Source organism: Cyrtonyx montezumae, unplaced genomic scaffold, assembly GCF_038088225.1.
Source record: "Cyrtonyx montezumae isolate F1298 unplaced genomic scaffold, pur_monq_1.0 scaffold_10, whole genome shotgun sequence".
Lineage (NCBI taxonomy): Eukaryota > Metazoa > Chordata > Aves > Galliformes > Odontophoridae > Cyrtonyx > Cyrtonyx montezumae.
The window spans coordinates 203,950-217,639 of record NW_027071826.1 but is presented as its reverse complement, the minus strand read 5'-3'; the positions used below and the strand labels follow the sequence as shown (position 1 = coordinate 217,639).

Sequence of the window (13,690 nt, the reverse complement as noted above, 5' to 3'; positions counted from 1 at the left end):
TGCCTGGCACTGCTGTTTCTGCATTTTTTCCTTGTAACTTCACAGTCCCTCCACAGACTGATCTCCACCTCTTGGTTTCTTGTCGTGGCTTGCTGCGTTTTCTTTCAGTAGATGTTTTCATGAAGTCATGTTTTTGGCTCTTTCCAGCTGCTGGATTTGGCTGCGCTGTTGCTGAGGGGGTTAGCTGAGGTCAGCGAGAGCCCTGCTCCGGTCTGCTCTGCACCCCAAAGGGACCCAGCCCAGGGTGCTCTTTGCACTCCCTGTGGCTGGATGTGATCACACACATCCAAGGCCTGGCAGCAGGTTCAAGCTGAGCACTGGTAGACTTGCCGTTGGCTTTTCTGGGAGGCTTTCTGATTTTTGATGATGTGTTTCTTTTGCTTAGGAACATCTCTGGTTTGCTTTGTTGGTGTTACTGTTGGACATTTTTCTGTGTTTCTTCACTGGTCTTAGCGTACCAGAGGGTGACATTAATTATGGATTCTGGATAATCATACAAAATTAGAGATAATAAACATTGTGAGATTACATTTTGCCATGAAAAACTTTCTGCAGAACGTCGTCTTTCACCACCTGCAAAAACACTGGAGAGTTGTACTTGGAAGGATGCTTAGGACTGCCCAACCTGAGCCTAGCTGTGAAGCAGAAGTCTGACCCTGGCTTTCCTGTGAATGCCAGGAGCAGCTGACACTTCTCAAGGATCTTTCCAGCCCCAGAGCCTGGCTGTTTCTGAATGCAGCAAAAGGTGAGCTGCATTTACAGAAAGCTTTCCCATGCACAGCCTGCACTTGGGCAGAGGGCAGCATCTGTGCTTTAGGCACACAGCTCTGCCTGTCCTGCTGCTGGTTGTTTCAGAGGTGCTGCTTCTATGGTCAGAGCTGTGGGTACAGGCTCCAGGTACTTATTTCAGAGATAAAAGCTGGGCTTGTCATTAAGTTCCTCAGAAATCCCTAGTTCTTTGTTTGCTGTGCTCTTAAGTGCCATCAGATACCCAGAGCTGTTTTGATACAGTCCTTCAGATATTGCCCTACTGCAGCACAGAAATGTCAGTGCTGCCCCAGGTAGAGAGAGGAAAGTGTTTGTGGACTTTAAGCTTCGGGAGGTCATTATATTCTTCTTCGTTTCTGACCTCCTGCATAATGCAAAGTGCATCATCCAGTTTTTTGTCGGTGCACTAATTTCTGGTGGATTCAGGTAGGGTTTGAGTGGGTTAGCTGTATGTTCTAGTGAAATCTGACTTCAACAATGCCATATTTCAATTTTATCTCTCTCATACAGGACAGCAGGTGCAAAACATCAGTGCTCTTTCCTTTGTAGTCACTGTTTTTGCACCTGATTTTCAGCCCAATTGCCTGGGAAGGGCTGGACTCACTTCCCAGATAAGACAGCTCAACCTTCGCCAGGCTGGGGCAGACCTGCTACTTCCAAAATTCACCAAGAGTTTTCATGTAAAGGAAGAGCAGCAGTGACTGATACCTGTTTTTCTGTCACAGCAGCTGGGTGTGGAGGTGTGTGTACATCCACAGGCTGAGAGATCTGACAGGGATCTGTGGCTGCCCAGGGACAGGAGCATGTTTCACAGCCTGCATGCTGACTTATGGAGGCAGCATTTTCAGTGCCAGTTCCCAGGCATAGACGCAGTCAGGAAGTCTCAGCACAGTGAATAGTACATTTATCAGGGTTGGAAGTTAACAACAGGAGGTCATCCTTTGGAATTATATCCGACCCTTTTGTTGGAGCAGAATGTTATGAGTTTGACTCCCATGAAAGAGAAGCCTCTTCTTGCTACACTGATACTCCTTGTAGAGTGCATGACTTACATTCACTCTCTTAGCTCACTTTTACAGATGAAGATAGGCAGCAGTGCCACACATGTGCCTGACAGCTAGGGTAGATTGGATGTCCCATCTGTCAGCTTACTGCTTTGGGGATGAGGACTAATTCAGAGAGTTTCTGCAGCAGCCCAGCATCACTCTGCAGCCAGTGAGAGGACGTGTTCCAGCAGTGAGTTTGAAGTGTTCACTCACCTCCTGCCTCCTCTGTGCACCAAGCATGGAGTAGATGGTGCCTAGAGTTGCCTGATGTCTGGTGTCAGCTGAGGTTTCTCAATGTGTGGGTCGAGCACACAAACCAGAGCTAGCTGGTCAGCTCTAAACAGTCTTTGTTTTGACTCTTAGGTTTTGTTTTTCCAGAGCCTAAAACAGTCCACCTCAAGGGACGGTGCTTGGCTAATCCTTGTCCTAACAAAAGGGGTGTTTTCAGCAGTGAGGAATGCATTTACGTTGGCTCTCAGCTTGTTGCATTGGATGCCTTTGCTTGGTGCAGTTTTGGCATCACTTTGACCAAAGCAAGCAAGTAGGAATGTAAACACAGTTTTATATCCCAGGGCTCTGAACTGGTCTGGGTATGATCAGTCAAGTGTAGGTTTTGGTCTCTTATGGTTGAACAAGAATGGGAACCTGAGAAAAGCATGATAACCTTCCAGAGATTAAGTCTTACATGATTTTTCCCTACACACACATTTTGCAGAAGCTTCCTGGTGTGATGGAGCTGGTGGTAGGTCAGAAGCCAGGAGGCATGGGCCTTATTCCCAGCTCTTTTTCTCCTCTTTGTCTCACCTTTTGGATTCTTTCAGTCTTTACCACTCCCAGAACCAGTGAGCTCTGATCTTGTTTGAGCTTTCTAGACGTTCCAGCAATGCAAATCAAAGCTAGTGAGGTGCAGATATCCATCTGTGGGGACAAAGAGCTAGGCAGGGAACTTCTAGAGAAATACGGGCTTACCAGGAGATTTCTGGCCTGTTTTTGCAAACCAAAGAAGTTTGGTTAAAGACTTGCAAAGGCTTGTTTGAACCAAGTCTCTGAGAGAATTTGGTTGGACCCATTTCTGGTTTGGAAACCAAAATATTGTCTGGAGATAAGAATCACACGGAACTTTTGGGCCAGAGTCCCTTGGGAAGCAAATTGTGTTTGGTTTCTGTCGATAGAAAGGGACAAAAATGGGTTGAAAGGGTCAGGGGGAAACAGAAATGGTACTTTTCCTGTTGCTTGACCCTGAAAAAACTCCATGAGTGAGGAGTCCAGGGAGAGCACATGGACGCCCCAGCTAGAGAGAGCCATGCTGGTTTGTTTCTGTCCTGGTGATTGCTCTTACGACCTGGATGCACCCAGCAGCACTTTGTATTGATGGTTTTGGGGTGGGATGGTGGAAAAGAGCTCTGTCGTAGGGAATGCAGCAGCAGTACCTGTCCTCAGGGGGGTCAGGAAGGAGGAGGGATGTCGCATTGGAGATGAGGTTTTGTGCCAGCTCAGCAGATTCTGGGGTCCTATGAGGTCTCTCAGCTGCAGATATCCCCTTGTCTTTGTCTCTGAAGGACACCCCAGACAGGAGCACTGGGGGAGTACTCTGGCAGTCTTCTCCCTGTCATCTCTCTAGTTAGGGAGTGACCAGACTTTTCATCCTTTCGTCCTAGGAGAATTTGTACCTTCTGGAAAGCTCCTACATTTAGAAACAAGCTGACTTCTTGCTGCATCTCCCCTTCTTTTCATTTCCCCACAGCCCAGATGCAGCAGACTTGGTCATTCCCAAAACAGTGACCGATTGTCTGGTTTGGCTGGTTCAGCTATTGGCTAAACATAATGCTCTTTCATCTTCGAGGAAATCGTCTGGACACCTCCACCAGAGCAGAGCTTGCTTTATGCTGCTGTTTCAACAGGCAAATAAGAGCAGCTATTTTACCAGCTTAAACATAACCTGATTTCTGCAATGAATTAGAAATACTTGAGGGGAAGGAAAAGATTGCATGGTACTGAATTTAAGAACTATAATCCTAAGTTAACAAGCACACTACCTCTTTTCCTGTCTTGGGAAAGGATTCTTTTCCTCCCCCAGTATTTCCCTGCCCCTTAAGAAATATCTGCAGCACTCACACTTCATCATTCTTGTCGGGACCTAACGAGGGCAGCCACCTCACACCGTGTGCCCTCTCACACTGTGTGCAAGGTCTGTGGCTTTCCTTTTGCTCCTTGGCAAATCAGGGTGCTTTGACTGAAGTTTCAGATTTCTTTTTGCTAGTGGCAGAGTGAAACGTATTACAAAAGGAAACCCTCTTTTGGAGTTTCACCACTGAGAGGAGGAGACAGTCACCTGTCAGTATTCATCTGCTCAAGGTTTTGGGAGCTGTGAAAGCCAGCACCTCACTGTTTTTTGTCTGTTTCCTAAGATGACAGGAAGGAGAGCGTAGGCTCTTCTGGCTGCGCTTCAGCGGGCTGAGGCTTAGGAAAAAGACACAGCTGAGGACAGGCTCTCATCCAAAGCCTGGCTGGCAAGTGAGCAGCATTGAGTGAGAGCTTGTATTCCTCAGAAATTAATACAGAAATAAATAACACCCCAGACACTGTGTAACATCTATCACATTACAAGTGATGCCCTTCAACTTTCTTTTCTTGTTGTGGTTACCAAGGTTTTGACTGAAATAAGAGGCCAGGGAGAAATACACCCAGACTTCTTCCTCTAGAGGGTGAGTCAAGTTCCTTGCATGCGGTTCCAGTACAATGAAATTGAGAAGTCTGGCCAGCAACTGGGTTCAACAGGAAAGCTGAGGACAAGCTTTTGTGCCACTGCTAATAGGTCTTTCTCCCATGGCCCTGCTGGACAGGAGGAAACAAACAGCCCTTTTTGTTTTGCAGTTCATGACGAAGAACCCCAGCATGCGGCTGGGCAGCCCGGCGCTGGGCGGCGAGAGCGCGATCCTGCGGCACCCCTACTTCAAAGAGCTGGACTGGGACCTGCTGAACCAGCGCCAGATGGAGCCCCCATTCAGACCCCGAATTGTACGTGGGAAGGAGGGGTGGGGGAAAGAAAGGGGCCCGTTTCCGTTTTGTCTCTTCTGGGGTTTTTAAGCAGGTTTATTGCTGTGAGATCCAAAAGGCAGAGGAGGAAGTGCAGCCTTGACTCAAAAGCCCTGGTCTGGGAAGCAGGAGGTGGGGTCTCTGGTCTTGGCTTGGCTGCTGGTTGGACAACGGACGTTGTTCAGCTTGCTTTTCCTCTCCGTGCTGGATTTTTGAAATCAGCTCGGTGCTGAAAGAAGCAGGTTTGTAAAAGCAGGTGCTGCTGGTCAGGAACCTTTTGCCTTGCCCACATGGAAAACAGAGTAAGCAATCCTCATTCCACGTGCTCCACCAACCTCCAACAGCAGTGCTGCCCATTTTCACATCAGTGCCACACATCCAAAATGATGCTCTGTGTTGTTCCTCACTGTGGAGAGACTTTCCAGGATCCTCTCTATGGCTTCACTGCCTTCAAAGTTTGGTTAGGGTGGCTTATGTCTCATGCTGTGGTCACACTGCTAACTCATAATGGCAGTGGACAACTTGGTCCTGCTCCACAGAGCTCAGTGGGTGCAGGATAAGGCATCCTGGGGAACAGCAGCAGTACAGGGTCAGCCACTTGATTGGTTTTTAACCTTAATTTTAATTTAGTAAGCTTGTGGTAGCAATGGTAATGGGTGGATGGATGGACTAGATGATCTTGTAGGTCCTTTCTAACCTTGTGATTCTATTATTCTAATCAAAGACTAGGGGACCCTCCTTAGTGCATCCTGGAAACATTAGACTTAAGTGTCAAAGCATCTTGTTCTGGATGCAAGGAAAACACGTGCCTTGTCAAAATGTGTCACAAACCCAATTTGTGTGTGTACACTGTAAACAGTCCCACTTTGTCTGGTGAAGCTGGGAGTCCAACGCTTGGAGTCGAGCCATTTGTCTTCCTGAGACCTCATAATTCATTATTGTGCAAGTTTAATGACTGCATGTGGAGGAGTTATCCCCCAGCAAACCCAGGTGAGACTCTGCAGATGAGGTCTGTGTGAAGTTAGCTAATTGGAAACAGTGCTCATGGACCATTCTGAACGGCCAAGTTTGTGCTAACAGTGGAGAAAAGGGATGGATTTATGCTCCCTGTCATCCTGTATCAGGGCAGGCAACCCTTCAGCAGCAGTATCAGTTAAATCAGCGAGAAGTTTGCCTGTCAGAAGCCTGCAAAGACTCTAAAAGGCTTTACACTGTAACAGACTCTGAGGGGCACTCAGCTGCTCCCAGTCCAGCCCCAGAAAAGTCTCCCTGGAAGCCTTGTGGAGGTAATGGTTTGTTGCACTCAAGACCAGACTAAAGATGCAAGGCAAGTATCAAGCAGGTGGTGCGTGCTTGTGATATCTCTTCCCTTTGTCTTTTCCATTTGACAGAAATCCAAAGATGATGTGAGCAACTTTGATCCCGATTTTATAAAAGAGGAGCCCGTCCTGACTCCCATTGAAGAAGGAATTCTTCCGATGATAAACCAAGATGAATTCAGAAACTTTTCATTCACGAGCCCAGAACTGCAGCATTAGCTGCAACTCAGGAGGGGCTGCGTAGAGGACTGGGGGGAATGAAATGGAAACCAGGCTTACCAGAAATTGCATTCTCAAGGAGTAACGACGCACTGACTTTACGTGATACATCAGCACCGCCGTCAACGTTACCTTAAAGTGGAATTGAAACCTTCCTGTGTTTGTAGCACTTATTCAGCTCTTGGAACAAATATTGACAGGGTGGAACAAATGTGATATTGTAAATAGCTGCTGCAGAAGGAGAATTGGATGCTGAGCTGGTTGGCTCAGCTTGAATGTCATCGCTTGCAGCGAATTCGAGGAGTTGACATGAGCACGATACAAGTGTCTTGCAGCTCTGAGCCAAACAGACTTGTAATAATTGTGATTGTTTGCAAGGCTGTTTCGTGGAGTCCCAGCACTGTCTAGTGTTTTAGAGCCGTGCCTAGCATCCCGTGGCCTGATCGAACCAGATATTCCCACTGACTTCACCTGTTTCTGAAGTATTTATTTCTTTCTGAAGGACAGTTGACGCTCTTTGCCACCGTTCGGGTTTGCAAGTGAAATATTTCATTGTGCTGACTAGCAGAAGGGAAAAAAACAAGTACCCTGTGCCCACACAGATTCTTCCAAATCAAAGGGAAGTCACATGCTCGTAGTGTTTTACTGTTCGTGCGATATGAAAAGTTTCAGTGTTGCATTCTGTGAAATGCTTTTTTACATCATTCATCTTCAATGCTCCATTCTTTGCCTCCCAGCTGTTTTCAACTATAATGTAACTAGTAAAACCTTACTGTTTATTTAGTCCCATTCTATTTAATTATGCTATACAGAGCCCCTTATGTGGGTTTAGTGCCTCATTAAAATTTTGATCCAAAGTGGTATTGCTTAATTGATTTATAGCAATTGATTATTGTGATGGAAGCTGCAAAGCTCGGAAATCCCTTGAAGGCAAAGTTGTTGGCCAGCAGGTAATGTAAAAGGATGACTTTCTCCCATGAGAATGATAAGCCTTATCTAAGAAAAGAGGGGCTTGGTTTGGCTTAGATTTAAGGGCTTATTACTCAAGGGGCACGTCTTTTCAGTTGCAGCCTCAAGCCTCTGCCAGGCAGACAGAGGCCAGTTTTTAGTGCTGTTTGTAGAAACCAGACACGAGTCAGACTGTGAGATATTTCTCTGATTTCCCTGCTCCTCTGAGAGTTGAATGATTTTCCTGTAGCTCCATGGCACAACTTTGTGTTCTGTGCTAGGCTTTCAGTTTTTATGTCAGGATTATAAGCTCTTTTTCAGCTGATAAATTACTGGAGAAGAAGAAAGATTTCAAACTTCTTGTCAAAAGGGCTTTTACTTTACTTGTGCCTTTTACTTCTATCCCTAAATCATCCTGTGAACTGTTTGTCTGGTGGAGCGTAGGTTTTGTTACCTTTGGACTCTTTTTGCCTTTGTGTTTGTGTGTTGTGCCACGCCTCCCTCTTTATTTCCTGCATTTTCTCTATAATCTTGAGCGTAGTTTCATCCTCTGGTCTCCTCCCTTCTGTGGACATATTCTGGCTGTATTGCATCCAGCCAGGCTCTCAGGCCTTTGCTGATCTGTAGATAGCTGGCTTCGTCAGAGTGGAGCAAGAGAGGAGGAAGGACAGATGTGTGTGAAAGAAGGAAGAGTGGATATCCAGAAAACGAATCCAAGAGCCAGCTGTGCAGGCTAGCTTGGATTACTTTCTCATATTGGAAGAAGTGGTACAGGAATGAAAGCATTCGTGTGACAGGGTCACTGTGGCATCTCACTGACGTGTGTGTTAGGCGTTTGGTGCAAATGTGACCTTAAGCAGCCCCAGCGTTACTGACTGCAGCACTGCTGGCTTCACAGGGGTGGTCGCAGCAAATCTGACCCAAACTTTTGAAGCAGTGTTCTGTGAATTCTGTGACACTTTATTTTTAACTTGCTTTCTGTCAAGGATTATGAATGAGCCACCCTTCCCTGGAGAACAGTGCAGGAGAACAATAAGTGACAAGTGGTTTTGCTAAAATGTTGGTCTCATCCCAGGGTTTCATTGGTGATGCTTTCCTTGGGGCTCTGGAGTCCTCCTGGAATGATTCCTCCTGGAGAAGCTTCCTGGAGAAGTGCCATAGTGTTGTCTTCAGCATCAAAACATTTGATCTTGTCTCCATGACCATGGAGTCTAAGCAGCTCTGCTTGAACTACGGATGGCACGAAGCATGTGGAAGATTCACCGTTGGGGACTTGTGTTGCTGTAGCAGGTCCCTCCCCAGCCAGTCCATCCTGAAAACCTGGGGAGTGGAAACTAGGACACTTCTGTAGGTGCTCCGTTGTGATGTTTGTGAAGTGTAAATCAGAAAGCTGGAAGATGTAAAATGGTGTCCGAGGCCATCCTACAGAGCAGGAAGAGCTCCTGCCCTGGCCAGCCAGTACCTGCTCTGACCTAGGGCTTTTTGACTTGATGGGGCAAGGATGAAATATCAAAGGGAAGTTCTTCCCCAGCTTCACTTCTCATTGATTTCCTGTGCCGTCAGGGTCACTCCACCCTACCCCTAACCTCATTGGACAGCATGTTGGGACTAGAAGTCTAATGTTCTGCTGTAATGCCTTTGATTTTCACAATTTCACCTGGATCTTGCTTCATAATTCAGGATAGCTTTTGCCCTTCCATAGCCTGCCTGTTTACGTAATGATTTCAGCCGCTCGAGTCAGCAGATCTTGAGTCAGCCACATTTGGCTGAGATCCGTGAACTCTGCTGTACTTTTACGAGAAGCTGCCATTTCAACTGCGCTCCCTCCAAGCTCTGTCAGCAGCACAGATGAAGATCAGATCATTAAAAAGTATCTGTGTGATAGAGTGCTTTTGAAAAAGCTGAATTAATGTTTACGCTGCTGTTGAATATGCAAAGAAGTGTTGATTTTTAGAACAAAGCAGGAAGGAAAAGAAAAAACAACAGAGCCTTTCCATGAGGTAGCCTGCCTGCCCTTCTGGCTTCATTGCTTGCCTGAGTGGATGCAAGATGATTTTACTCTATTAATTTGGTCCTGGCTTCAGGAGTGTAAGCTGGCAGACACAGGTTGTAAGGCTTAAAGCACAAAATGCTTGTCTTTGCTCCAGTGTGAAAACTGGCAATAGAGCAAATTGTAATTAGTTCCCATTGCACTGCTTTTAGTGCTTGCATGAAAAGGGAAGGTCCCTTTGATGTCCCGAAATTTGTGTTCTGTGCAATTCTTCCATTTTCAAAGAGGTTGATGAAATTTAGCTATAAAATTCAATGGCCTACATCTCATTCGAGGCCTTTGAAAGTCTATTGGTAAGAAGCAGATGGTATAGAATGAATAGATTAAAATCATCTTGCATCTAACTCATACTGGCTGGGCTGCCAAAGACATCATTTTTAATACCACTACTTGATAGGCAGTGGGAAAAAAATCTCTTTACTCCAAGTGCATAAGGGATTTTAATGTACAAAAAATATAAATTCTAACTGCTGGATAAAGATGTTTTGTGTGCATTCTCAAAGACTGCACAGGTTCTTTTATCTTTATGAAGTCCTAAATGAGAGTTAATGGTCTTAAGTTGCACCAGGGGAGGTGAAGGTTGGATATTAGGAAAAATTTCTTCTTGGAAGGAGTGTTAATGCAGTGGCACAGCTGCCTGGGGAGCAGCAGGGTCACCATCCCTGGAGGTGTTCAAGATCGTGGTGATGTGGCACTGAGGGACAGTTAGTGGGCATGGTGAGGGTGGGTTGATGGCTGGACTAGATCTTAGAGGTCTTTTCCAACCTCAGTGATTCTGTGACTCTATGAAATAGTTTGCCAGTGGCATTTTTGCTTGAAGGTGTGTGTTCCTCCTGCAGAAGTTCCCCTGGCTGGATAGGAGATAGGCTCCAGTGTCTGCAGTACGATGACTTGGTTAGCCAGAGGCAGGAGAAGTGAAGGGGAAAATGAGTCTGGGGTCGTTTGGTCTATCACCAGCAAGAAAGAAGAGAGCTGCTGGTTTGTTCAGCAGTGTGGAGTCATGAGATTTCTGCTCCTCCCCAGGGAACTGTTTCACAGCTTTTACAAGTCTTGCTGTTAAGTAAATTTCCTGATATTTGGAAATGACATGAATGAGATAAAAATCTGCCTTATCATGCCGTTAGGTTTCTTATTGGAAGCTGCAAGTAAGACTTTGTATTACTAAATAGATACAAGGCTGCCAAACCCCAGCATTCAAAAATGATTAGTCATGTCTTCTGAAAATCACAGCTCATTCAGAAATGAAGAGCTTTCCAAAATAATAAATGTCAAAATCTTTTCCTTTTCATTTTTTTAACATCTGGATTATGAATATTTCAGATTCTGACTTGCACTTCTCCACATAAATAGCTTGAATGTCTTGTAATCACTTTTTTTTTTTTTTTTTTCAGTTGAAAGCTAGAATTTGTGATTTGATGAGAATCCAAGCATTGGAGCTTGGAGAGAAATGCCAGGTACCAAAAGATGAATGGTAAAACCTCAAGAACAGAAGACATGTGATGGTTTTTATGTATTTTTCCACCTCTTCCTGTTCCTTCTGTATGGTCACCACAGTGTGGTCCCTTGCCTCCCTATCTCCAAACCCATATAGCAGCATAGACTCGGGAGTGAAGAAGGTGAAGAGGAAGGCTGGGGAAGGCATTAATGACTTGTATTGTTGCTGTGAACAGGGCTTGTTGAGCAGCATTGCTGACCTCCTGCATGAGTCCTTGCACAAGAATGTCACTTTTGCCTTCTGCTCGGCCATCCGCACTGTGCTCAGCACTGCCCCTGGGCCATTGCCAACTGGAAGTCTTCTGCTGATGAAGACTAACCCATAGGAAGAACGGGAGGTCAAAAAGCATGCAAGAACAATAAGTAAGGACTGGTGCATGGCTACCAAGCAGTGTTGGCATCTTGTAGTCTTGAATGAAGTGGTGAGGACCCTGAGACAGCCAGAGTCCTAGTGATATCCATATAGAAGCTGTGGGAGAAAGCCTGGCTATCTCGCTTCTCATGCAAGTACTTAAAGCTAAGAAAGAGAAGGGACAGGATGGTCACCTCTGGGAAATGGGGTCACAATTCCAATTTGCTGCTGCTCCAGCTCTGATCTCCCACAACTGTTGTTGGGAATGGATTTTGTAAAAATGGAGATGAGAGATTTTAGCAGTGAGTTCAGGATTGCTCAAAACTCATGACTCAGCTCCTTCAGAGCTTCCTTCCCTCCCTCTCCATCTCTTCAAAAGAGGGGTTTGGTTTTCATCTGATTTCTCATTTCCTAACATTTAATGTGGGCTGGGGTCAGGGTTTCAGTTTTTCTATGGTGGTGAGAAAGGTATTTTTTCTTAAGTGAAACCTGCTCCCTCTTCATCTCATTTGATCCCAGGAGCAAGATTTTGAGGTCCTCAGAACCTCACCGACATCTGCAACACAAGAAATGCAGCCACCAAATATGCTAAGGAAGAAGAGCATGGTGATAGCTGACAGTAATGCCATTTTTGGAGACCAGCTGAGGTGTGCTGTGGTTGGATTGGACATGAGAAGCAATTTTATACATTTCATCTTATCTAATCCTAGACTCAAACACAGAACACTTCCAGGGCTCCTAGTTGTTGTCAGCTGCCCAGAGCTACCTTTAAGTCTTGCTTGTTCCCAAATGCAAAAACTAGAAGACAGAGGATCTCAAGAACCTCAGAGCTTGGTGTTAACCACAGATTTCTTCTGAAATGAGATTTAGTATCACATTCACCCCAAGAAATAGGTAATTGTGTTTTCAAATGCTGGCAAGCCTCTAGCTGAGATCTCTTCTAGCTTCTGAGGTGTTGGTGTCTCCCAAACTTGGAGTGAACACAGCACTGATTGCTAGAACCTTCTGGCTTGGGGCAGGGAGACAGTGTTAGGGATGAGTAAGTATTTCATCTAGAGCTGAGTCACCGTTGTTCTTATGCTCTGTGAACACACTTGTGGGCTTGAGTATTGTTATCTGATAGACGGATCTGAACATGTTGCTCTCCTTGGGGCAGCCTTTCTCTTTGCCACTTCTTGGGCTCTTTATTCTTACTCGTCGCTGACCCTCACTCCATGGAGAAGGTGGAGTGTTCATTTTGTGCAGTTTGTGGCTTCCACCCTTCACCAGACACCAGAGAAAACATGCTTCCCGCTGCATAAGAAGACTGGACAAGTGATCTCTACGTCACTGTGTCACAGGACAGTGTTCCACATTACTCCCAATACTCTTAATTCAAATTTAGCCGGAGGAAAAAAGGCAAGTGTGACCTCTAGACTTGCTTAGCTAAGCCTGGACTTCCACTTGTGGGAACCTTCATCACTGAGTGTCACTGGGGCTCCATGCAGACCCGTGAAAATTGCTGCATAGAGCCTGGGTCTAAATTACACCCTGGCAATTGAAAGCTGTCTTCTGGTTTTGCTCCTAATGAGCAAGAATTTCCACTGCCAGTTTGGGATGCCTTCTCTAATCTGTTGCCCTGACTCCTTTAATTTTCCTTGCACTGCAACAATTTACCATGGCCCCGAGTCTGCTATGCACAGTAGGCCTTTCCCTGGTGCAGACAGAGGGGATCTCAGCTATTGCCAAGCTGGTGAGGACGCCATAACCCAAAAATGGGTTGTCTCAGCTACATTGGTGGAGCCTGGTAATTTGTCTGAGCTGGAAAATCCCCAAACTGCAATCACTGCCTGGGACACTTGAGTGGAAAATGACAAAATTATAATGTGGCTCATCTCCCTGTGATGAATTAGTCTGTGTCTGCATATAGACCTATCTGTGTGGGTCTGTCTGTGCTGATCAGCCAGTGTGACCTGATAGAGACCTAGAGGTGCTCTGGGTCTCTATTTTGGCCATGGAGTCTCTACATTGGTTTAAATGTAGAGGAAGTTAAGCACCCACAACCGTGCACAACCAGGGTTTGGTGACATCGGTGAAATTCTGAACAAGCCCAGTGCTGGCAGACAGCCCGTGGTGGGACTGGTCCCTTCAAGAAACACAGCACAAGGCAAGGTGCCTGGAGCAACCTGACCTGGAGTGAGAGCCTCACGCAGCAAGCTCGTTAGTGCTCTGCTGGGCTGGCAGAGGCACATGAGGTCATTGAGGGACATGGCCTCAGTCCTCCACCCACCCGTGTCCTCAGGCTGGGGCACGGCGAGCAGCTCCTGCGGCAGTGAGCAGCTCCTGGGAGAGCACCCCATACATACAGCTGATGGGTGGAAGGAGGAGACATTACAGCAATATCCAAGTGAGCGGCCCAGCTGAGTGTCAGCAGTCAAAGCCTAAGAAACTGTTGTGCCACGACCCTGCCCTGCTTCCT

General features: G+C 46.2%; 1 protein-coding gene across 1 annotated transcript in view; it reads left to right on the top strand.

The window, feature by feature from the left end:
* Nucleotides 1-7,307, top strand: part of PRKCH (protein kinase C eta) — a 106,670-nt gene extending 99,363 nt beyond the window's left edge. The window contains exons 13-14 of the mRNA XM_065747534.1: nucleotides 4,689-4,832; nucleotides 6,242-7,307. Coding sequence (XP_065603606.1) covers nucleotides 4,689-4,832; nucleotides 6,242-6,388 — 291 coding nt within the window. The 3' untranslated portion in view covers nucleotides 6,389-7,307. The remainder of the gene's footprint in view (nucleotides 1-4,688; nucleotides 4,833-6,241) is intronic.
* The last annotated feature ends 6,383 nt before the right edge of the window (nucleotides 7,308-13,690 follow it).